This window comes from Aricia agestis, chromosome Z (genome assembly GCF_905147365.1).
Source record: "Aricia agestis chromosome Z, ilAriAges1.1, whole genome shotgun sequence".
Lineage (NCBI taxonomy): Eukaryota > Metazoa > Arthropoda > Insecta > Lepidoptera > Lycaenidae > Aricia > Aricia agestis.
The window spans coordinates 20,267,438-20,293,992 of record NC_056428.1 but is presented as its reverse complement, the minus strand read 5'-3'; the positions used below and the strand labels follow the sequence as shown (position 1 = coordinate 20,293,992).

The window sequence follows — 26,555 nt, the reverse complement described above, 5'->3', positions numbered from 1 at the left end:
TCTGTGACTTTAGCATGCTATAAAACCAGTGCAAACGTAAGTACTGAACCAACCAAAAAAACGTGACTAAAATTTAGATAAAGCAAGTCTAAACATTTTTATTCATTCTTACAGATAGATAATGCTCGGGTTGTTACAACTGGAGTAAAATGCTGAGCTGCATAACTTATAACCAGAGTGGCAAGTGCAAACAGCTGCTCTAATATTTAAATGTTTCATTGAAAACATTAACAAAAATACGTGCAATACTTTTTAGTTGAAGAAAATAAAAAGGAATGTTTTTAAAATTCTTGTTTTTATTTATTTTTTACAACATTAATACTCTTGAAGAAGATTGGAGTCTTTAAATTTACTAAAACACTGCAAACATTCTTCATGTTTCTGATTCTTTACTCTATGTATTAATATACTTTCAATATTATGGATTCTTACTCAAGCAATATCATAAGCCCTTTCGGTTTCTTCTTGAGAGTACTCGTTTTGTTTTGCTCAAAATACCTTGTAATTTTAACTTTTTTACCCCTTTCATCTAAAGCTTGCTTAATTGAAAAACCTTTTTCATTCAAAACTCTATCTCCAGCTTCTAAAAGATCAGTTAAAACCAGATGTAATGTCTGGTTTATCGTCATTTGTGAGTCACTGTTTCTTCCACCTGATACTTTGGATTTAAATGAAATAATATTCTATGAATCTATCACTGCAAGTTTTGTCGTCGGGTTTTGGAGACCATGGTGATCCATCAACACTAAACAATAGTTATATCTACTGACTACCTATTTCTCCTGTTATTTTTTGCAGTCCACGATACAAAAATAATTACGACAAATTTCTAAAAATTTCAAAATAAGATTGACAAGATTGTTTGACTACGGACTAATGGCCCCTTTTGTTTCATATTTTTGCCGCGGCAAGCGCGGCGATCGCTTTCTTTGCCCCCTCCACCCACTTCGCACGCTCCGAATATGCTCCTGTTTCATTTTACAAAGCAACATTTTCGATTATATATCTGAAGATCTCTTATTCATGGATTATTTGGTGCCATTGTTAAGGGAGCGCGTTATAAGCCAAGTATTCAAATCAGTGTCGCACAGACTCAGTTTGATGTGACAGAAAGACAGAGGAGGGTGTTATTTGGAATGATCTATGTTCTGTAGGACGGCCACGTGTCGAGGATTTTGAGAGACTTAAAACCCCATATTTTAAATTTTCGTCCCCATGACGGGTGGGTTGAGAATATAAGGAATGAAAAGGAAATAAACCAATAAAGTGGGTTATAAAACGTTTTGATGCTTATAATAGTGCAATATAAAGTATGTAACATAATGTGTAATATGTGTATTTATTATTCTGTGGTCGATTATTTTGATATTCTTAGTGTCGCTAGATTTCGTATTTTGCTGTTTGAAAAGAAATCATGATGGAAGAAACGAAGATGCATAATTATTGTTGCATTTAAATGGCAGAATCGGGATAGTTCTGTTATAACAGATAAATAAGGGCGCTTAAAATAATTCCAGCATTGTACTAAAATGAAAGCAAAATATCACGAGAAATTTCCTGCATAATGAAATAACATTATGATTAATTTCGACTCCAATTTCCGAAGTTGCGAGCATAGTTCGATTTGATTGATAAACTTTATTTCTTTGAATTGACTTCACTTTACTTAGAATTGACCGATATTGAACAAAGCCATTCTTTGTACTTTAGAAAGTGAGGTACAAAAGATGAATTAAGTGAATTTTCTGGAATACGGAGGAGCTTGTTACGTAAAGTTTGTTGCAATTAGCGAAATATCACCGACATGATTGTTCGGACTTCGGAATGAGGATTTTCGAATTCTTTTGCCGCTCATGCGAAGCGGTGGCTCCGTGGTTTTGAAAACTGATAAGTGCCAGGTTTCTGAGGTTTTCGAATACAATTTTCAAGGTATTCTGTAGTAACCACTTTGGGCGATCTCTGTGGTTCAGTTGGTGAGCTAGTTGGTAGCTCAAGTCGGGTCGCGGGTTCGAATCCAGCCGACGGAACAAAAAAGTTTTTAATTTTCCTAGATCTTGGATGTGTATTAAATATATGTATAATATAATAAAAATATGTATAGTATAAGGTATTCAATATAATATTTCCTTTGCCTGGTACCTGTAAAACAAGTCCTTCAGGTAGGTACCACGGAGCCAGACTGACGTGGTGTGAAGCGTCCATAGATATTATTATTATAATAGCGTTGATTGGTTGATGTTTCGCCGTGAGTCAATCGTAAGATTGTGAATAGATAAAATGAAACTTTAGAAAAAAAGCAAGGTTAAGGGCCTGTTTCACCACTTTCTAATAAAGTGCCGAATAGGCTATTCACAGCTTTTTTGACAGATTCTCCATACTTCATCTGTCATGTTTATAGGCGAAACAGGCCCTAAGATTTTAGGCACTTTTCACATGCCATAAGGCCATAAGGTCCTTGTTTTAACATGTCACGATCTAAAGTAAAAGCAGTTGACAGCATTTTGCGTACCGACAAAGCAAAGACCTATTACAAACTCAAACTAAATTACTCAGCATGAATTCCAGTAATTTAAAACATTTTTAAGAAAATGGCGAAACTTAAATTTTAAGACTTAAAAGTATTTAAAATAACCTCAAAACCTTTTCTAAAGTTTCTTGTAACCTGCAATAGCGTTTTTCCTTCAAAATAAACCAAAATATCTAAACATTATACGTAGGAGAGCCATGCTTCGGCACGAATGGGCCGGCTCGACCGGATAAATACCACGTTCTCACAGAAAACCGGCGTGAAACAGCGCTTGCGCTGTGTTTCGCCGAGTGAGTGAGTTTACCGGAGGCCCAATTCCCTAACCCCTACCCTATTCCCTTCCCTACTCTCAACTATTCCCTTCCCTTCCCTTCCCTACCCTCCCCTATTACCCTATTTCCTCTTAAAAGGTCGGCAACGCACTTGCAGCTCTTCTGATGCTGCGAGTGTCCATGGGCGACGGAAGTTGCTTTCCATCAGGTGACCCGTTTGCTCGTTTGCCCCCTTATTTCATAAAAAAAAAACAAAAAAAAACATGTCCCTCAAAAAGTGCACAGTGTTGTCACCCTACGTATTCGCAAGATTGCGAAACTGATCTCAGCTTTATTTCCGTTCCTGTGGATATCGTGATCTCGACGGCTTATTAAATCCGCTACGTATACGTTTTTATAATTGACCACTGCCAAATTGTGTCTTACCTGTAAAATGCCTAAACCTTACTTTTTTACGATGGTAAGGAAAGGAAAATGAATCCATACTACTATTATAAAAGTGTATCTGTATGGAAGTCTGTCTGTCCGATTGTCCGTCTGACTGCCTGTTGTTACAGCTCTTCACAAACCGCTGAATCGATTTAGCTGGAATTTGGTATGGAGATACTTTTAGTCCCCGGAAAGGATACTTTTTTTTACTTTTCATCATAGAAAAATGTACTGTACGGGATAAATGAAACTTTGTTTCAACGGAGTTGCGGGCGTCATCTATTACTCCATAACTAAGAATAATATCTAAAATTGTTATAGGTAATATTGATGGAAGACATTCTTTTTGCTTTATATTAGTAACTACCTACAAATGTCTACATTCAGTTGAAAAACACTGCACTTACAGACACGTCGAGATGTAATCTAATACTAGAACAATCCCAAGAAGTGTAACAATCGTCTCAAAGCTAATGAAGAGTCTAGGACCTAGATCTCATCCCGGAAATCAGGCCGATTGTCTGAGCTACATTATTACACTAGACTTTAGGTTTAAAGAACTTTATTTCTCTAACCGCCGCGCCGTACTCAGAGACATTTAATTATGATTAACCTTCAATTTAAGTTTGACAGATGTATGGGGCGCTTATGTCAATATTTTATTTTGAATTAGGTAATTACAATTTACAATTATGAGGGCGACTAACGCAAAAAATCAAACATGGTCTTCTCTCGATCCACAGTCACGCCCGTCTTTCATATGCCAGGTGAAAAAAGACGACGCGGATTCATCGCCAAATTAGTTTTTTCTCAATAACTCGATATAAATATACAACATTATAAAAATCCGCTAGGTCAGATTCTCAATGATAGAATTTTATACAAAGTGTTAAAATATTAACTTAGTTTAATGCATAGTTATGGCAATATATGAAAAATCGGTTCACAAACGGCGGAGTAATCGTTGAACATACAAAAATAAAAAAATAAAAAAATATCCACAGCCGAACAAATAACCTCCTCGTTTTTTGGAAGTCGGTTAAAAAATTCGTGAAAATTAGATGCATATTTGTGATTTTTTTCTATCGACGAAATTTTTAAGATATCGTGTTTATCGCTAGGTCGAATCCTCGGAAATATAATGTAGTACCTATCTGTATGTTTAGAAAATGAAACAATTCGGGGCTTATTTTGATAAAAATGAATTATAAAATCGACAATTTAGGGTTAGTCGCCCCCTTAAGTAATTAATGTTCCACTCTGAGTGCGGCAGTAAAAATTTAAAGTCGGTTCCATGAGAATATTATGTTTAAATAAATAGTGCAACGACGGTGTTTGATATTTTAGCATCAGGTGCTGCTATATAGCCAGCTTAGGGTCCATCGTGTTAAATAGACATAATATTATATTATTATGACAGACATATAACACCTATATTGTGACATAAGACAGCAGTTTGACACGATAAAACCTAAGGTGGCCACGTCACCATGGCATCTCGGTGAGGTATGGCACTATGGCTACATAGCGGCACCTGGTGGCAAATGGAATGTTAAAACCCTCATTGGAAAAAATGTTCAGAGTCAGAATGACCTACATGTTACAACATTTAAATTGCTATAAGCAGAAACAAAAAATGTTCAGAGTCAGAAATTTGTTCAGGTTCTGACATGTGATCGTCGGGAGAAAATTTAATATATTATTGTATTTTAAATACTATTTTTAAATTTCATTTCAGGGTTTCGATTCTTACACGAATAGCTCTTCGACCGCAAACTCTTAAAGTCGCAGGCACACAATTTGACCGCATTTTTTTCATTCAAGTGACATTTGAAATACGAGAATTGGCCACCATTTATGCATTTCTATACTTTAATTAGAAGCAGGTATTTGGCGTCACTAAGTTTACTTAGTTCACTTGAACTAGTTTCTTGGCTGAACACGCTGCTTTGATTGCACACTTGCTAACATGCTTTGTAATTTTAACCTTGTTTTATACAATTAGTGTTCTCATCAATGAACCTTGTAGTTTAGTTTCTAGATTGATCTATAAGTAGGATATACTAGAGTAATTTGTATTAACTTTTATGTGTAGATAATAATTTGTTACGAAAGAAGCTATAAATATAATAATGTGTATAAAAACGTATTTAAACGTGTTAAACTTTGGGTGACACATTGTATATATCTAAATATATTTCAATTCTATATTAAAAAATAGAAACATTGATTCATAAATTATACCAAACCGACAAAATTAGCACATAATAAAATAATCCTCCTTCTCAGGGAGTCAATAGGGAAATATATTTAGGCTGAAAGTCAAAGAAGGTTATTAATGTTGCCTCTTGACTAAGAAAATCAAAGACACATTTCAAAGGAATACAGGAAAACGTTATATTCATAATTGATATTCAGTACCAATATACATTTTCTATTTTAATAAGGCTTACAACATTTAAATGGCTACAAGCAAAAACAAAGTCTAAACTTTTCAACATGTCGGATTAGTTTCCGTATTTTTGACATGAAAAAGTAAAAAAAAAAAAACAATAATATCATAAATTAGGATAGTAAACTGAGATTGCAATTTGCAATGCACGAAAATTACTTCAGAATAACTAAAACCTGAAAAGGTTTAACGTTTTTCATCTTCAACTTTCTGTAACTATATTTTGTTATTTCGAAATATTTAATATTACAGTTCCTTAAATTATAATATTCCTTTATACTCATAACTTCTAACTATGTACGGTATCTTACTTTAAGAGATAGGTATTATATATACCTATCTCTTAATACCTATATATACTTAATATTTTTGTTTGAGAGTTTGGACTTTCAAAATAATTTTTGAAATCTTTCAATACTTTTAAAACTCGGTGATCGGAAGTTTTTTCGAAACATGATACTCTACTTAACCGTATTAAGGCCTCGCATCCTAAACAAAGATTGAGCCCGTGGGGATAAGTGTAGGTAATCGCAGGGGTTCGCGGTTTATTATAATATTATTTAGTTTAGCACAGAATTGAAATGCACCGAAGTAAAGTTATGATTTATTGAGAATGCTGCATGCAACTTTGTTGCGCCAAAATTCATTGATCGAGCGAAAACTCTGCTATCGGGTTTCGAACCCACGACCCCCGGTTGAAGCTGCTACCAGGCGCTCAATCACTGAGCCATTATAGAGGTCGTCATATAGAAGTATCTCAATAACACATCAAAATCGGTTCATGCAGAAAAAATATTCAGACTGGCCTTTGGATTAATAAATTAGTGGAGCATTACATTTATTAAATTTTCATAAAGAACTTTTAGCTTTTTCATCCTTAATCACTATATTACAACGATTTCTCTCATCTCCCAAAAAATCCCAACTCTTTACCAAAAATATATTAAATACTGCATGAAATAAACACAATTCTCAGTAAAATATCACTTAACAGTGAATACGATCGGGTAAAGCTCGCAATAATAGTTATAATGACAGCAATAAAGCGTAGACTGAGTAATAACACAGTAACAGTTGGCGAGGAACGGGAATAAAAATGAAAAACACATAATGCACAAGCTGTACCTGGTAGTTAACAATATTATCTTTAAAACATAGCTGGAATTAAGCTGTTTAAATGCTTAATTCGCCTTCGTTGTCCAGTGGCCTAGAGCTTGGCTCTTGACTCAAAGGTCGTGGATTATTTTCAAGTTTGTCTAAGGGTCAATTCAGACCGCAACGCAACGCGTACATGTATTTGTAAATTTGTACCTACTGAATTGACAGATTTAGTGAGCCTGAGACGACTTGCGAACCTGTCAAATCCATACAAATGAATTGATGACATCGCAGGCAGATTACCTGAATGTCTGACGAAAAATACATGAGATGGGCTTGTGAAGACTCGGTCTTGGGCTTGATCTCTGGTTGTATTGGATTATCCATCCCACTGGATTATGAGAGTAAAGCAAAGGAGAATTCTCTTGGGTATATCACATATGCTTTGGCACTATAAATGACTCCTGCTTCTCTGCTGCAGCTGATAATCTGTTTTCAATGAAAATGAGACTTTTCTGGTTGATTTTTTACACCTTGTGTTAGAAAAACCCAAATATCTTATGGAACTCTATTTTTTCCAAAATAAAGTTTAGCCTATGCTACTCGTGGATTACCTTTCAAACGATGAAATAATTTTTAAAATCGGTCCAGTAGTTTTTGAGCCTATTCATTACAATTAAACAAACAAACAAACACAGTTTTCCTCTTTATAATATTAGTGTAGATAAGTGGGAAATATAACACAGCGTCCAAAACGCCGTAATATTTTAGTTGAGTCGGTCGAATTATGGACAAGGTAATATTGATGCACAGTCTCTGCCAACATAATCACATTTTTCTACCATTGTCGGGCTTGTTTTAAATAATTTCTCGATTTTTTCCAACGAGCTCATCAGGTTATAATAAAATGTATAACCGTGCTCGTATGTAAATGAAACGCAATGCTGCTTTCTATGTGATTGTACGATATAAAACGGAATCACTTTGGATCGAGAATGCCATTACACGAGCCAGATTAAAAATCTTATACAAAATCCTGTCGTTTAGTACGATTGATTGCGATTTGATAAAAATATGTTTTACTTTAAAATGTTATTGAAATCTGGTTATGACATTATCTTGTTTTTTGTTTAGAAGTATCTTTATTATGTTTAGTATGTGATAAGTCCGGAAGACGGATGTGGCGATACCCACAATTAGCACCACATTACTGCATCGCGCTATCGAAGTTTTCTAAGTGCGTCGGTATATATACGACAGCTGAAGTCAATCACGTAACCTCGGGCCTCGGCCTGACCGAGCATAACACCTCGCTCGGTCGAAAGATCTTCCTTTGCGGCATTTCCCACAGATCGAGTACCATTCTACTAAGGATTTTCTTGGTGAGTAAAACCCAGATCAAACAGTTGTTAAAGCCATAATAAGTAGTAATTTTGTACTTCTTTTGAAATTAACTATTATGTCTAGTCGTTCAGTCAGGTAATAGAACTCTCTAGAATAGACTTGAACAAAGCGTAGCGAATCAATCATGGCCGCCACTGCGTAATTGAAATGGCTCAATTTGTTGATTTTGTAGCGTAAGGCTCGCATACGCTATGCCGTTCCGCAGCGTACCGGAGTGGAGCGCAGCGCAGCGGAAAATGCTAACCTAGCACATTGGTGACACAAAAAGCGCATTTTGACGAACCGGGCCGCACACGACGTAGCGTCGCCAATCCCCTACCCTATTCCCAAGAGGCCCAATCCCCTACCCTATTCCCTTCCCTACCCTTCCCTATTCCCTTCCTTATCCTCCCATATTCCCTCTTGAAAGGCCGGAAACGCACCTGCAGTTCTTCTGGTGTTACGAGTGTCCATGATGGGCGACGGAAGTTACTTTCCATTAGGTCACCCGTTCGCTCGTTTGCCCCCTTATTTCATTAAAGAAAAAAGCGTTTAGGGTCAATTCAGATCGCAACGCAAAACGTGGATGCATTTTTAAAATTGTACTGAATTGAAAGATTTCAAGACGTGTTGCAAATCTGTCGAAACTCGAATCTGAGATTAATTTCTAAATTGGTAATATAGAAATTAATCTCCGCGTCGTGTTGCGATCTGACCCTTAGGGGAAGCGCAGTGTATTGAAATATTTTGGTTACAGTATACTGCCTTAATCCGCTCACTATAGCAAACTGTTGACATACACCTTACGATAATGCGAGCCGCTGCGGTTTGACAAAATGTCATAATAATTCATACAAAAAATAATCTTCAGATAGCGATTTGAGCAGATTTTTGCGCCCCACCATGTTGCGGTCAAGCATAACGTGCGCGCTACATTATAGCTATGAGAGGTGTACTGTGATGCGCGTAGCTACAATATAGCTACGAGAGGTGTATCGAAGGCATAAAATGTCCTTTGATATTTTTTACTGCACGTTTTCAAGGGGCATATTGGCACTATGGGCCTAAAATTTTCAGACCACCGGGAGAGGGACAAAAAGGCTTTTGCCACTGTATCACACTTTCGAGTGGCATTGCTTGTATTGGTCTGTCGTATTATACACTAGTTGATTCCGACGCGCAGTAGGTTTATTGCGTGGGATACATATTATTTCAGGATAAAAGTATACTATGTCCTGTCTTTAGTCTCAAAGTATACTCAACACTAATTTTCATAAAATCAGTTCAGCAGTTTAAGCGTGAAAGGTTATTGTCTGTTGATAGACAGACACACTTTTGCATTCATAATATTAGTATGGAAGTATGGATTGGTGAAACGGGGCGTAGCGCTGAAAGATAAACTTTCATTTTCACCTTTGTATGGAAAAATTCATGACGCAAATGAAAATTTTGCTCTTTCAGCACTGCCACTTTCACTGTATACTCTATAAGGGACACTAGCTATTTGACCGAGCTTTGCAACCCCCTATATATAAATTTCATGAAAATCGTTGGAGCCAATATATATATATATATATATATATATATATATATACAAGAATTGCTCGTTTAAAGATATAAGATATACACCCCCTAAAGTATTATCACTTAGTTTTGTTACATGTATTAATTATTGATCTAATCGCTATATTGTATCGCGGAAAAAGTTTTATGGCTGATGATTTAAAAGATACTTTTAATACTCGTACGAGCTCTATGTTTCATGACTGAAGCCAAATTCAAATTAAGTATTAAACGTCTTTACAATCAACTTTGTACCATCGAGTAAATTGATTCCTAGGCAATTGATAGACCAACGTCATTTGGTCGCATCAAGTCAATTATTGTGATCTGTCGGCTGGGTTTGACATAACGCGACCAAATTACTTATCGACGTTATCGACGGAAAGCTGGCGACTAAATCGGTCATGTGGCTTCAGCTGTATTAAAATTTTGTTAGCTACCTTCCTAAACAACCTTATCTGATAATCTGCGTGCTGGCAGGTCGTGGGCGGTGGGTGTGGGTTAATTTTTAGCTATTTTTTTGGGATTACATACTAACTAATCTCGCGTCAAAAAAAAGCCAACACAGCTGGACCCACATGAAAATAATAATAATTTTCCTACTTTTAATTAACGCTGGTAACTCTTCCCGTACGGTGTACCATGTAGTTAGGTTACCCACCCACACCCACCACCCACGGCCTGCCAGCACGCAGATTATCAGAAAAGGTTGTTCAGGGAAGTAGCAAACGGAGTTTTAATACAGCTGAAGCCACATGACCGATTTGGTCGTCAGCTCTCCGTCGATTAGTTCCGCCATCTGCCTAGAAATCAACTTCTCTGACCTACTTTTTCGATTTAGTCCCGTACAATTTGTCAAAAGGTAGCAATTTCTGCTGTCCCCAACCGACTCCATGTCAGATATGAGAAGTGACGATTATATATTGCGCGGCGACGTCCCAGGAATATCCAAGCATGTTTATATTTAGCGTCTAATGCTTGCTATATACGTTCTGTGGCTTTCTTTCTGTTTCAGTTTTTTTAGAATAGAATAAGATTAATTTGTGAAATGCAGGTACAGGTGTTACACTTAATAATAATGGTTCTGCTACATTTCCACCTTCGTCAAGGTATACAAATATTTCGTTGTTTTACAATTTTACTTATATTATATCGTAAGTCGTAACAAATATTAGGGTGCTACCGGGAGCATTCGCTTTTAATGTTACGTTACAGAGTCGAGCATTACATCGGTGAGGGAGGAGAGCCGAGCGTTACAATGCGCACCTTGTAAATTGTAATGCTACAATGTGTAATACAACTTGTAACATCAATGCTACGTGACAGTGAGGTCAACTTGCTATGTAATAATGCTCAAAGTCGAATCTATAATGTTGCATTACAGGTTACACGCGAATGCTCCCGGTGAGGTAGCACCTTTACTAACAACAAAATATATATGAACTTTATTTAAGGGATACACACCCTCAAGTATTATCACTTACTTAGTTTTGTTACACCTTATATAATTAAAGACGTAAGTGGAAGAACCAAGTATATGTAACTGTAAAAACAAAGCCGTTTATTTTGCAGAAGTTTTAGGTTTTAGGACTGGAAAATTATTTTAAATAAAATACGGACGGAGAGACTGCCAGACAGATAGTTTTTTGCCATTTGACTAAGGAACCCTAAAAAATGTGGAATTTATGTCATATAATATATTAACAAGATGATGAAGTAGAAAACTTTAGAAGTAGAAGAAAAAAACACACGTCTTTGTGTGCAGTTTGATTAATTATATTGTACCTATTTGTGTTTGTAATGTTATCGATATAAGCACAATAAAGTATATTTGTTTGTTTGTTTGTTTGTTAGAAAGGTAACAAGGTTTGTTCAAATTATGATGGAAAATTTAGTAATTATTCGTACGTTATAAAATGTTTATTGTGTTAATCACGTCTTCGATTATGTCATCCATCTTCACCCATCTTGGTTTTATAATTTCACGAGCTTTTGCCCGCGGCTTCACTCGCGTTAAGAAGTATTATTATATATAAACTTTCATCCCGTATTTGAACCCCTTGGGGTTGGAATTTATCAAAATCCTTTCTTAGCGGATGCTGCATGCCAAATTTCAGCCCGATCCGTCCAGTGGTTTGGACTGTGCGTTGATAGATCACTATGTCAATCAGTCAGTCACCTTTAAGTTTTACATATATAGATTGTTATTAGAAATATTCAAAAGTTTAATGCTGGCACGTGTTGCTATCGCTAGAAGTGAGGTAATCAATATAAGGAGCCAGGAATAGCAATGGTCTGAACTTGTATTCACAAGGGGTTTCAGAATATGCTTTAAATTAGGGTGAACAGCTCCATTAAAGTTAAAGAAACTTGGAGTGAGGTAACCCCAAATAATTCTAACGGAGTTTATTCATTGCACGAGCACTAGGAATTAAGATAGTCCACTTTCTATATTTCAGTAGTTGTTGAGAACTATAATTGGAAAAATGTTATAATTTAAAAGTTATAGTGAAAATGTAGATTAAAGGCATTCTTAAAAAATTTGAATTTAAAAATTTTCCTTGTTTTTTTTAAACATTCAAAAGACATCAACATATCTTGGCGTTATTTAGGGTGGGTTGCACCACAGGCGTAGTTATAGTTAAGGTTATGGTTATAATCAAATATGGCGTCCAATACGGACTGTAATAAGGATTTGACAGTTCATTTGACATTTTGTTATGCATGGGCGTACCCCCTCTGGATCATGTTGACGTCCCTACTAAGTATATTTTCTAGTACTTTTATCTATAAAAATCAAAAATTAAGAATAAGATTTTTTGCCATTTGTTTGCAATACAATATTTTTACAACTAAAAATTATTAATTTTTTATTCTTATAAACACCTAGCTTATGAAAAATCTGATTTGCCCCCCTCTGGCCCAGATCCTGGGTAATTTGCCCTCCCCCCCCCTGGCCCAGAACCTGGGTACGCCCATGTTACAGTTAAAGTAAGTTGGTCCAACCTAAACATTCTGATTTTCGACTAGCGCACAAAATAATCATCCATAGTAAGAAAAGCTGCTACGTTCTGTACAAGTTGAAAGTACAAGAAAGTATATAATGTAAATATATATTATTGACGTGGGAAAGGCATCCTTCGGCACGAATGGGCCGGCTCGACCGGAGAAATACCACGTCCTCACAGAAAACCGGCGTGAAACAGCGCTTCCGCTGTGTTTCACCGAGTAAGTGAGTTTACCGGAGGCCCAATCCCCTACCCTTTTCCTTTCCCTACCCTCCCCCATTTCCTTCCGTACCCTCCCCTACGAATAAGTTTTTGTGATCAACAGATTCGTTTGGTCAACGGCATAGTTTTATGGTAAGCACTTACCATCATGAGAGTCGTAGATGTAGATAGCTGTCTTCCATCCGTAGAAGGTGACAGTATCAATCACGGCTTGGTGGTAGTCAGGGCGGAGGCTCACAGCGTGGTCCACTAGTCCAGAAGTTGGTGGCAAAACCTGAAAGATCATCATCATTATCATTATAATTATCATTAGCGGTTGTTAATAGATAACTAATTGGATGCTGTTAAGCATTGGTGTGTCATCCCACAACGGACTAGTTTTGAGTAATCGGTGTTTTAAGTTTTTTTGGAATAATCTTTATTTTCTGCTTATTTCAAGCAAAAAATGTTATTGTGCGGTATGTTTTTTTTTTGTTGAAATGCGTAGATCATGATTATGAAAAAACATTTTAATTTTACATTCAGTTTTAAGAGAAAACGTATAAAAATGGTTAATGCAATATTGCTATATGGCTTATTAGAAAGCATTAATGTCCTTTGTGCTATTTCACATAAATGCAAAATTCTGATTTGTTCTTTCAATACAAATTTAAGTGCTTTAATTTCAACAAAATGTTATAAAATTACCTTGTCACGCCCAAACCGCTGAACCGATTCTTCTGAAATTTGGTATGGAGATACTTTGGGCTAAAGGACATAGGGTCCTTTTTATAAAAAAAAAGTACGGTTCCCAGGCATTAAATAAAAATGATTTCAGCTTATACCGCCATCGGCTACGTGGATTTCGATGATTTGGTATACAGATACGTAATGTCTCGGGAAAGGACATAGGATACTTTACATCCGGGAAAAAGGTACGGTACCCGTATGATAAACAAAAATGATTTGCGCCTAAACCACTGAACCGATTTTGATGAAAATTGGTGTGCACCTACTTTGACTCTCGTGAAAGGACATAAGATAATTAGTGTCTTGAAAAATGTACGGTTACCGCGTTATAAAATTTCCTATTTTGCGCCTAAATCGCTGAACAGATTTTGATGAAACTGGGTATGGAGATACTTTGAGTCCCGGAAAAGGCTATCGCCTCCTCTATCGAATCCTTTTTGTCTCGGAAAAATGTACGGTTCCCAGGCGTTAAATAAAATGATTTCTGCTTATACCGCTACATGGATTTTGATGATATTTGGTATGCAGATACGTTATGTATCGGAAAAGGACAGAGAGTTCCCGCTTCTTCTTCCCTTCCCGCGCTTCCCGCAGAGTGCTCTTATGTATCGCGCACACATTTGGGCACTATAAAATTACTCCTGCGTAACTGGCCTGGTTTCATTGAAACCAGAGTGCTCTTGTGTATTGTGCATACACTTGGGCACTATAAAAATTACTCCTGCGTAACTGGTCTGGTTTCATTGAAACCAGAGTGCTCTTTTGTATTGCGCATACACTTGGGCACTATAAAAATTACTCCTGCGTAACTGGCCTGGTTTCATTGAACCAGAGTGCTCATGTGATTGCGCACACACTTGGGCACTATAAAATTACTACTGCGTAACTGGCCTGGTTTCATTGAACCCAGAGTGCTCTTGTGTATTGCGCACACACTTGGGCACTATGATATTACTCCTGCGTAACTGGCCTGGTTTTATTGAAACAAAACCTTACGTAATATCTACATGTACTCAATATCGATATCTTATGCCAAATTCATTGTTGTTGACTGCGCGGGAACCGTACATTTTCCGGGACAAAAAGTATCTAATGTCGGTTCAGCGGTTTAAGCGCAAATCATTTTAGAAACATAGTACATAAATGCTGTATACAAAACCTCACTAAGAGGAATAAGCATTAACCATTTTTGTACTCTAGAATATGCTACAGTGGGTTTTCAAAAAAATGGATTTCACTGTCGTAAACCTTATGTTATAAAGAACAAAACTGCATTATTAACTCAAAACCCGATTTTATGTGGGATGAAACAACAATGCTAAACAGCAGCCAATTGGCCTGAACAGTTCTGTAAACTTTAGGCCAGGTTCACACGGCACAATCCTGCACGTTTCCTGCAAGTTTTTTGCTGTATACGCGTTAACGAATAAGCAGTGGCGCATACAATGTAATATATAGAACCGTTCACACGTCGATTGTACTGCATTCGTTGCAGTACAATCGGCGTATCGACGTATACTGCAAAAAAACGCGCAGAATTGTGTCGCGTGAACCTAGTCTTAGTTTCAATTTTGTTATAAAATCGCCCATGGACACTCGCAACATCAGAAGAGTTGCAGGTGGGTTGCCGGCCATGTAATGTTTTATCACTGCCACAATCATCATTACTTTATAGTATACAAAATTAGCTGACCCGGGAAACGTTATTTTTCCATATTAATCATTTGTAGTAAGTATCAAATATCAATATAAAAATCTATTCTCAGGCCTAACGGATATACATACAAAATTTCATTAGAATCGGTTGAGCCGTTTTGGAGATTTTCTCGTACAAACATTGTGACTCGAGAATTTTATATATTAGAGATAAACAAAACATACACGCTATAGCGTGCTGTTGAGAGTATATTTTGAACAACGAACAAGGAAAGGTTACAGAAACAATACATCAAACCTAATACCTCTAACTCAATATCGTAAGCCATACCATCAGGTTTACCATTAAAAATTAATGCCAGGAGCCTTCTTTGTAAGATTATGCTACAGATAGAATCAATACGAGACTTTGAAGACATAAAGATACTTTAATCTGCCTTTCATCTAAGATCATTGGAAGTTCTAAATCTTCTATCAAAAGAAAATTCACATCTTTGCTCATATGAAAATTGTTTTATGATAGGCAATCAAATGGGGAGGATAAAATTGTGCGAGTCAAGTGAAAAATGCTTTATATCCATACAAAATATTGCTCAATAAAGTCTAAAATTGCACATAATAATTCTCAGCTCTCCGCAAAGTGACAATTTCCCCGACAAACCACTCCAGAATGAGATATATTTTTTTAGCTTAGATGACTTTTAACTGTACGTTTCGCTTCAGGAAGATTTTCTATTATGATATTGTTTGGAGGTAAGTGGCTCCCTAAGATTGCTCTTTTAATGGCCTCTGTTATACTTTCAAAACTCTACTACAACTTGTTATTACGACCTTTTTAATATTGCTTTTATAATAATTGTTATTCTTTAATGGTGGTATGTTTTTGTAATTTTATGTTTTACTAGATGCTTTAAGAAATTTTGTTGTGTTTGTCCTACGGAAACAATACATTTTCCAAACTATAGCTATCCTATGTACTCAAAGTATCTCGATAGCAAACATTAAAATGAGTTCAGGCAGACACATTTTCCCATGCATGTCAATATCTAATAGTAGCTGATGTATATTGTACGATAAGTGACAGACTTTTTTCTATTTCCAGACGTTCTCTAGCACTCATTTTATATTGTGTTTTACGCGTCTGGTCGATCAACGCTGCATAGCCTGTATTCTAACTTTGCCAAGCATAGGCATGCAGTTCTTTGTAATGCAAAGCGCATACATTAGTAGCTGCCAATCAAATTGGAGTTTTACTTTGACTTGATACGGTCCATTTTCAACTGAATCCGCCGAAGTCCATACAAAACATCAAGGACGCATTGTTTTATCCTTCAATCTTGTTATGAGATAAAACCATTGATATTGCCTTGCTATGGCGACAATGCAAGGCCCTAAGTTTTAGGGAAATAGATTTCGAAATGAAAAGGATTTCCTTTAAAGTGCAGTCATTTACATTTTTCTGTGGAATCGATTCTGATAAGACATGTACTTCCATATGCATTATGCATACTTAGAAAAATGTTATATTATATGAATTTACCTGATATCTAATCAATTCAAAAACAAAACAATTCTAATATTTTCCGATGATGATTCAGGAGGCAACCATGAACATTTTCCATGGAATCGATTTTGACAAGACATGAACTTCCATATTATACTTGGAAGAATACTTTGGGAATTATTCTATTCTTCTTCACGGAGACTGGGAAAAATCAAGACCCAATAAGTTGGGTCTTGATTTTTTACCGTAAAAAAGGGGCATGCCAAGTCTTACTTTGCTTCCATTATATTATTTGATAACTTTTTACGTACCAGCCAGAAACGTTATAGTAGCAGAATTTACCCTTATTTTTTATTATGACCATACCAATCAACACTCGTATAAAGTACTGCTGCCACTATCTTTCCTAACACAGTCCTACGGCAAAGTAATTACGTAAGGACGCAGAGAGTTTGCGGTATCTAGCAAACTAATTTGCGGTTCTATTTATGCGCTTTTATGCCAATTTATGTTTATGCTATCGGTTCATTAACCTTTCCTTAATGTCTTCTAGGTCAGTTTATTTATGAGTCATAAATAATGGCAACTGATATTTGGTCTTCCGTTAGCGAGGGTTGCTAGGCGATAAGGAAATGAATGTTCAATTTGAATTTATATTTAGTGTTTTACCTGACCGCTTCGGTTTGAATCATCATTGGAAATTATTTGAATAGTTTTGTTTCTGAATTGATTAAGTATGGGGTAAATTCTCCAGGTATTCTCCTAATATGTATTATAATATTAGACACTTTTTTATTATTAATATGGAAGTTCATGTCTTGTCAGAATCGATCTCATGTAACAATTTTGTGGTTGCCTCCTGAATCATCATTGGAAAATATTTGAATAGTAAATGAAAATATTTGAGTAGTAATAGTAGTTTTGTTTCGGAATTGATTTGGTATCAAATTTTCGTGTAAAATTGTGCCCAATCAAAATTGACTGGTAATGTTAAAAAGTTAACAGATCTCATGTAAGCCAAAATCTGGGGTACAGTAACTGATAGTGAGTCTAGATCTTAAACTAGAAAAACCTTGCCTTTAATTTATATCTTAATATATATATTTCTTGTGTACGTGTGTATGTGACTGAACTCCTCCTAAACGACTGGACCAATTTTGATGAAATTTTTTGTGTGTGTTCGTGGAGATTCGAGAATGGTTTAGATTTACAGTTTGGTCTACTGGAAAATGTTTTTTCAATTAATTTCTTATTTATAAGGAGTTGTTGATTTTGGAATGTTTTACATTAGATCCGGCGGACGGCGCTATCATCGCATTCAATATTATTCTATTTCAGTTTTAGTTTGTCCTGACAGATGGTGCTACGATTAATTCGAAAAAAATTTTGTTATTCAATTCATGTGCTGATTAAAATATTAAATAAATAACACATAGGCTACAATTTTAACCGACTTTCAAAATGGGGGAGGTGTTATGTTCGTTTTCTTATATTCAACGATTACTCCGCCGTTTGTAAACCGATTTTCAAAATTTTTCTTTTGGTATATAGGCTATCATCCCAATTTGGTATTATATTCAGAAAAGTGGTGATCTGATGAAGGATCCATAAGTAATCGAGGGAACTCCTCAAAACTTATAGGGAAACATATGGTGACTTCGGTTTCGTGAGAAGTATTCTAAGCATATGCTACCAACAAGTAAGATTTTGCACCGAGATATACCTGGTATACCGTGGTTCGGAAGGTGCTGAGAGAATTCCTGATTCTTTATAGATACAAGTTTGGGAGTTTCGGCGTTGTTTTAAGAACAGAAAGCATATGCTACTATGCAAATTACATTCTTCATCATCATCATCATCATCATCACTACCATATTATACCATTTCATAGTCTTTTAGATCGAGACTCGAGTTTGTCAAGCGATAATTAAAAAAAATCTATATCTACCTAATATTATAAACCTGAAGAGTATGTTTGCTTGAACGCGTCAATCTCAGAAACTACAGGTCCGATTTAAAAACTTATCTCAGTGTTAGATAGATCATTTATCGAGTAAGACTCATCATTTATCGAGAAGGTTATATTATATTATTACTCTAAGACTAATACGACAGAAGAAACTCAGGAAAATGTGGGAAAAACGGGGGAAATATTTTTTATGGGAAAATGTAGCTACGGATTCTGTAAAATTTCTAATTTACGCGGGCGAAGCCGCGCGGGACATCTAGTAATAATATATAATAGAAAATGACTTAGGGTGCAAAATGGCGTAAGCAACCTAAGGTAAGCACTTGTAGAATATTTTTGTCCTAAAGCCAAAGTCAGATGTGTATTACGCTGGAAGTACTACTTAAAAATGATTGACTGTTTTTTGTCTCGATAGTAGTCTTAATCCCTGGAAAGAGGAAAATTGAAGCATATTAAACCTTTGCTTGAGCAGAATCGACAAAATAAAAATTCAAAAACTTATATTAGGTTTGTTTTCGGTATGATAAATTAAATCCTTTCTTGGGTTAAGTTAAAAAAAGCGTTTAAGTTCTATTAAGAATATATATTATTTATAAGAAACCAAATACATACTTAAATTGAACGAAATCATTTTAAATATTTGTTTGAATTCAAATAAAAAAACATTAATGACAACTGATTACAATAAAATTTGCAGATTACTAGATATCAGCTTTTTTATTTACTCAGAAAACCAATGGTCTAGTGTCGAAAAAGAAATGGTATTATCAGACAAGACCTAGTTTCTAGTGTCTATTTTAAAGCACCGACTTATAGGAAGCCTATAGTAGTGGACCGCTGCAGGGGTCAAAACTCACATCGTTAGAACTTTGTGGAAACTGTATGAGGATTTTTGTGATTCGAAATGCTAGTGTAATTATAAAGTTTGTTTTTGTGGTGACACATTTGATCTACTTTTAAAAGATTGAGCAGGAAAACATTGTGAAGCTTTGGATGAGTTGACCAGTGGTTTAATTCAAACATAGGGTAAAATTACTAGTGATTGGACACTACTAGTCATTGAACAGAGCACAAAAACACTATATTTATTAACTAAAAACTACCTGTTTTTCTTTAAAAATAGGCTTTTCTTAAAGCAACCTTAAAAAATATTGTGTTTTTGTGCTTTGTCCAATGAATTGTACCGTCCAATCAATAGTAATTTACCACATTAGTCAAAATATGTAACTTCCAGCGCTGTTTTTTTTCACAGTAAACTCTATATACAAGAGACTATATTATAATTACTAGCGATCGCCCAATGGTCGAAATTCGACCTTGACATTAGGAGTACTACCTATATTTTGTAAAAAAATATTGACTTTATCATATTTTTTTCAACTCTTGTCTCTGGGACTCAGCTGATCTCAGACTGGCCGTGTAAGCATTGTCTAATAGTAGCTAAGATTCAATAAAAAAAACTATAATTCATTTTGAATATATCAACTTCTTGTCAACAGACTTTAACCATAAATAAAACATTATAATTCGTATGTATAGGCTTGTCACTCAAAAATCTGTCATTTTTCCTAGTGTGTGTGTTGTAGTGTGTGTAATGTTTTATTTGTTAAAAAAATGTATGATTAAAGCATAATTTCAAAATAATATTAGCTCGATGCACTCCTTCACCATGTAAACTATAGCTGTGCAAAATTTCATTCACCTACGTTTCCCCGTTTTTCGTCAAAAGGGATACAAAGTTTTTGGCTCACGTATTAATATATAGATTACACACTAGAGTATTATCTCTTCTTTGTGTTACTTTCATTCATGTGAATAAATTAATGATGTAACACAATCTGCTGCTGAATGCTGCTTATTCCTGTTTGCTGCATTGGCTGTTTATGTGCAGACTGTAGGTGGCATAATATTGATTTGAATATTAACCTGACCACTGCCCTGTTCTCATTAAGACGTTAAGCAAGGTAATCTATTATGTACAATAGCATCATATTATGTCAAATTAGCGTTAAACATGTCAACTGAAACGACAGTAATTAGGGCATCAATTACGGGGAGTAAATATTATTAAGATCACATTAGATGATGGATACCCACGATTGGCAACTTGAGCGTTCAGAGTATACGATCGACGTCGATCATAAGCAATTATAAGGATGAATATGCCTATCTACGTTCGCAGTCGTCTATACGAGTGAGGCATGTTCAATACTTAGAGTACTCTATTCTCATTATAATTATGTAAGTAATAAAATTAGGCCCTTAATTTTTTTCGCATTTAGCTTTAAATATTAATGAGTCATGGACACTAAGTAAATTACGCGGTTAGGCAAGTACTATGCGGCCGGCGCGGCGGCGTGCGCTATGAAACACCGCGCCGCTACCCTTCCCGCGCGCGGTGTCCATGCATTGGGTAAATAATTATTAACTAATTAACTTTAAGCTACATTTACTCAGTGATCAATTGATATTATTTTTTATATTTTTTTTTCATATTCTAATATAATAGCCAAATATCACGTCCTCGAGTATTGAACATGTCTCATCAGTTACGCAGTATTTGGCTGTCATGTAACGAGATGAAAAGCCGACCGTACATTTGTCAGCAACGGAGGCGCCGCACGTGGCGCATTTAAAAATTCGTAATATGGAATGACTAGATGACGCCCGCAACCCCGTTCCGTCAAAAATAGTATATTGCGATAGAACCGTACATTTTTCTTGGATAAAAAGTAGCCTCCTTTCCCGGGACTCAAAGTAAAAGTGTCAAATTTCTGTAAAATCAGTTTGGCGATTTGGGCGTGAAGTGGTAACAGACAGACAGACACACTTTCGCATTTATAATATTAAGTATGGATGCGAGGCCTCGAACATTCACCCACGGCGTACGCGCCGCATTTCGTGTGCTATGCGGTAAGATACGCGACGTTGCTGACAAATCTGCAATCACATTACGAAGAAGAAAATATCATAAGTTCCTGATCTACCTTTAAGAAGTATACCTTCTCTTTCATAATTACATAGAATAAGATAGATACCAGTTTAGGTATAAAATTAAACTATGTTGTATAGTTAATTGACGCACTGTTCTAGTCTATCTAGATATAAAAAATCGGCCATTTGGCGAGTCCGACTCGACACGAATGGTTCCGTACCATTAAAGACGACCTCTGTAGCTCAGTGGTGAGCGCGTTGGTAGCTCAAGCCGGGGGTCGCTGGTTCGAATCCCGCCGACGGAACAAAAAGTTTTCAATTTTCCCGGGTCTGGATGTGTATTAAATAATTATGTGTATGATATAATTAGTATATAAAAGAGAGTTATACGATATGTACAACATTTCAAGGGTTATCTTGTTAGGTATATATTTAGTATTTTTTTCTTCTAAGCACCTTTCTGAATTGTATTATTAGTACATTGATAAATAATAACTTTATTTTTAAAAACGTCACAAATTCTCATCTCAATTGAGCAGTGTATAATAAACGCTTAGGGGATCAAAGGAAGCGATTCTTCCCCTTAAAAATTAAATTTGCCAACAAATTGTGTTAAGGAGGAATGTAATATAAAATACATTTTTAGGTAGCATAATATATTTTGGTACAATTTTTAATACTCAATGATATCATGTTTAAAATGTTTACCATTTATTTTTGTAATTTATCAATCGGCTTTAATTCGTTCAGCAATTTTGAAACAATCAATGATTTTTGTTTTTAGGGTTCCGCGTACTCGAAGTCAAAAATGGATTGATTCTATTACTGTAATGTCAGTCTGTCACAAGATATAAAAATATTTACTTATTTAATTTAGTATTCTCTAGTATTTTAATAATCATAGTTCACTGTTTATAGATTAGTGTTTTTTTTTTATTAACAGCAATATGAACTAAATATTTTTGTCAAAAATAATTTGTTTATGTTTTTATATCAAAGCTTACCTAAGTTAGTTTTCCAATCAGCATAAAAGTATTTCTTAGTATGTAATTACTATTCTTTTCCTTTCCTCCTTACATTCCATTGCTCACATTCCTACTGCACTAGGAAGCTTAGCGTAGGCTGTATTATTAGGGTTCCATATCCGAAGGGTAAAAATAAAACTTGGCTATCTATCGTCTATCTATCTTTTATGATATTGATCAGAACGGTATACTATAGACAGATAACATTTAGACAGTTTTCGTATTTTTAGAGTGGAACAATAATTTTAAAAATATAATAAAATAATTATCGTATTTAAAAACGGGCTTTGGCCCACCACACATTCCCACCACTGTATCTCCTGTGTCGCCAGGATCGACAGCGGTATCCAACCACGAAAACACTTTGATATGATCTCAGGGAGCCCGAGGGACATGCTAAAGCTGTCTTGGAACCCGCAACGAAATTAATCATAAGAAAATAGGAGGAGTAGGACGAATTCCAGATTCCCTCCCCATATAAAGCGGGAGACAGCACAAAGTTGCAGTGACCGAAAGTCAAAGAACTGGAAGGGGGAAGCACCACGGGAATAAAAGTTAATAATAATAGTGACTACTACGCTAGAGCTAAATTAATTTATTGTGTTAGACTGTTGCCAGTAGTAATTGTGACAAAAACGCTTGAAGGCACGGAAGTTCCTAGCGCAGTCCACGAGATCACCATAGTATGCGACACCATAGTGCAGAGTAGGTTGCTTAGCATTGTAGTTCTTTCGTCCTGCCAGAGACTGCACTCCCAGAGAAAATGATGAGCTGTTTGTTCAAACATGTTGCCTTCGGTTGAGCACTCGCACATGGGTGATGCTACTAGATTAAATCCGTAGAGTTTGGCCTTAAAATTTCCATGACCGGTCAGGAATTGAGAAACGCAGTGATCAATATCCATCCAATGTTTGGATAGCCGTTCACGAATATTAGGGAAAAAATATAAAGATGTCGCCCTTTGGTAGAACAGTCCCATCGCGTCTGCCATTCGGAGATTAGGCTTTGCAAAGAGTTTTCTAAACCTTTGCCCTTGGCCAGTTTATAAAATTCCATGACGTGAAAAGAACCACCGATGAAAAGGTTTTTTTTTTGTACGAGACCCTTCGTGTACGAGTCGGATTCACGCTTGGCCGGTATATCACTCCAGTAACCCGTTAAGAAAGGCTCCGATAAAAAAAGCAAGTATTTAGATGATTGATTAGATGTTTGTAAGGAGCGCTTCGTGCACAAGTCTGATTCGCACTTGGCCAGCTTATATTATTCCAATACTCCGTCTAACGCTGTGAAATACCAAATGGAGCTCATAAAGAAATTTTTGCGATACCTAGCTTAGTTTTTATCATATGAAATTTAATCGTACCAGAAAATGGCATCTAATATTTCGAAGATATTAACAACCTTTTGATGTAAAGAGCTTTTTGTGAAAATTTAATATTCGGCAAGGTTTTAATGTTATTAATATGTATTCAGTTCTGTTTTAAAATACTTTGACCTGATAAAAGAGGATTGATATTATGAGTTTAATGCGACCTCGGGGCCATGAATCATGATGGACCAATACAGGCGATTACAATCATGCACTTTCGTCTATTATTGTCGCCCATGATCTACGAATTATAAAAACTAAGGAAGAGTAATTGTGTCAAAAAATTTGCTCCGCGAGCTACAAAAAGAGATCCGAAATTTTGCATGTAATTATGGAAGTGACAATTATTACTGTCAACGACCTTATTTCGTAAAGAAGAGCGTTACGTTGCTATTGTCTTATTTTAGTGTGTGAAAAGGAACCAAATTCAAAACGGTTAAAGTATGTTCAAAGCCCATGATTGATATCGATGATGCAAGCCACAGAAAGCTCCGAAATCGTGGTGACAATCGTGATGACATCATAAATAAGCCATTGTTGAAACTTTTTTCATGTTTAAAGGTGATCGCAAATTTATCAGCAAGCAAGCGCCGTACACATTTTAGAATTGGTTGTATGAAATGACGTAAAACTCGTACTCGTCCGCATTATACGCGCCGCATTTCGGAAACTATGCGGTGCGATTGACGCGTACGGTGCTGACAAAATTGTGCGATCAACTTTAAGACTATTTTTTGAACGTAAAGACAACGACAAAACATTGTGTATTTAACTGTGAATGTACGTCCTCATCTGTACACACATAATCTTTAATGGCACTCGAATGGCTGGTTCACATTATTCCAATCTGGAAATCCAATCCAGCGCTGGATTGCTACTGGAATATTGTAAACTGGCACTGGAATGCACTGGAATACAATTCAACACAGTAGATTTCGGTACCCGTTTACTTTATTCCAGTAGCCAATCCAGCGCTGGATTGGATTGCTGGATCAGAATAACGTAAACCAGCCATAATTCTAGCTTATAATCGAAAGTTGAATCAAAGTTACATTGCATCGGGAAGTTTAATTATTGCTATATTGGAAACTCTCTCCTCCAAGTTTTATCATAACAAGTTGACACGACAATTATAACTAACTTGTGTTTGCCAATTTGCTGGATCTGCATGTCTTCGTTGGACGTTGGATGGTGTACAAGATCCTGTCTAGGAAGCTGAATTCGACATATTATGTCCCATACGATAAAATAATATTGTATCCAAGCTAAATAGTAAAAAGTAATATTAAGGGCCTGTTTCACCACTTTCTGATAAAGTGCCTAATAGGCTTTTTTTGTTATGCGCCTTCAAAGTTGGATAATCGAGTCGATTTTTTTGTTCAATTATATTTCTTAATATTTGTATACCATTCGATAACTTATGCAATTAAAAGCAACTTTTGTTATAAAACCACTTTCATAAACGCAATATTTAATATACCTATTACCTATCGAACAAAGTTCTCACCTGATGCGTACAAACTACGAAAGAGTGACGTCAGTCTTTCGTAGCACTTTGTATGGAGCGTTTTGGGCAGGTCTTTTTTAGAAGATGTTTGAATTGTCATATCTTGGTGAATTTTTACGCTATCAGAGTCATTCTTTCAGCGATGTTTCTATTTTTTAAGGGTCGTTTAATTACCAATAAGAAAAAAAAATAGTCATCAAGCCTATTGCTTTATTGCATTTTTTTTCGAAATGAAAAGTATCATACGTACTATCTCGGGACTCAAAGTATTTCCATAACAAACAGCAAAATTGGTTCAGAGGTTTGGGCGTGAAGAGGTAACAGACAGACAGACAGATACACTTTCACATTTTTATATTATTAGTATGGATTTGTTGCAATTATGAAACAGAATAGTGAATGAGAATTTTAAAAAGGGATGCTTACCGTCCACCATAGACAACACAATACCGAAGGTTTTAGATTTGCAAGTGTGTTCACGCCTTTACAAAAAGGTATAGTGATAAGTAAGTATTAAATAAGCTCTTATCCGAAAATTTTTCGGTCTAGTCTTGAAATACCTTAAGAGGGCGAATAAAGCAAAACATTAAATATTTACCTTCTCACACCCGTTTTTCTATGCCAGGTGAAAAGGAACGACTCGGTATCAGCGACAAGTTAATTTTTTCTTAATAACTCGATAAAAAACAATATTTTTAAAATCCACTAGTACTGCAGTCCATCGGTGATATAATTTTATACATTTATTAAAATATTGACTCCGTTGAATGCACCCTTTTGAAAAGAAATGAAATATTCGTGAAAAGATACATCTTTGTGATTATTTTCTGTGGAGAAAAATTTAAGATGTAATTTCGCTCTGTAGGTACTAACAGACCCTCGCAAATATAATGCAGTATCTGTGTTTA

General features: G+C 35.7%; 1 protein-coding gene across 1 annotated transcript in view; it reads right to left on the bottom strand.

Annotated features, from left to right (window-relative positions):
* The window catches only part of LOC121738374 (glutamate receptor 1-like), a 154,236-nt gene that overhangs the window by 55,612 nt on the left and 72,069 nt on the right, over nt 1–26,555 (bottom strand). Inside the window, exon 4 of the mRNA XM_042130370.1 lies at nt 13,099–13,228. Within this exon, the coding sequence (XP_041986304.1) occupies nt 13,099–13,228 (130 nt within the window). The remainder of the gene's footprint in view (nt 1–13,098; nt 13,229–26,555) is intronic.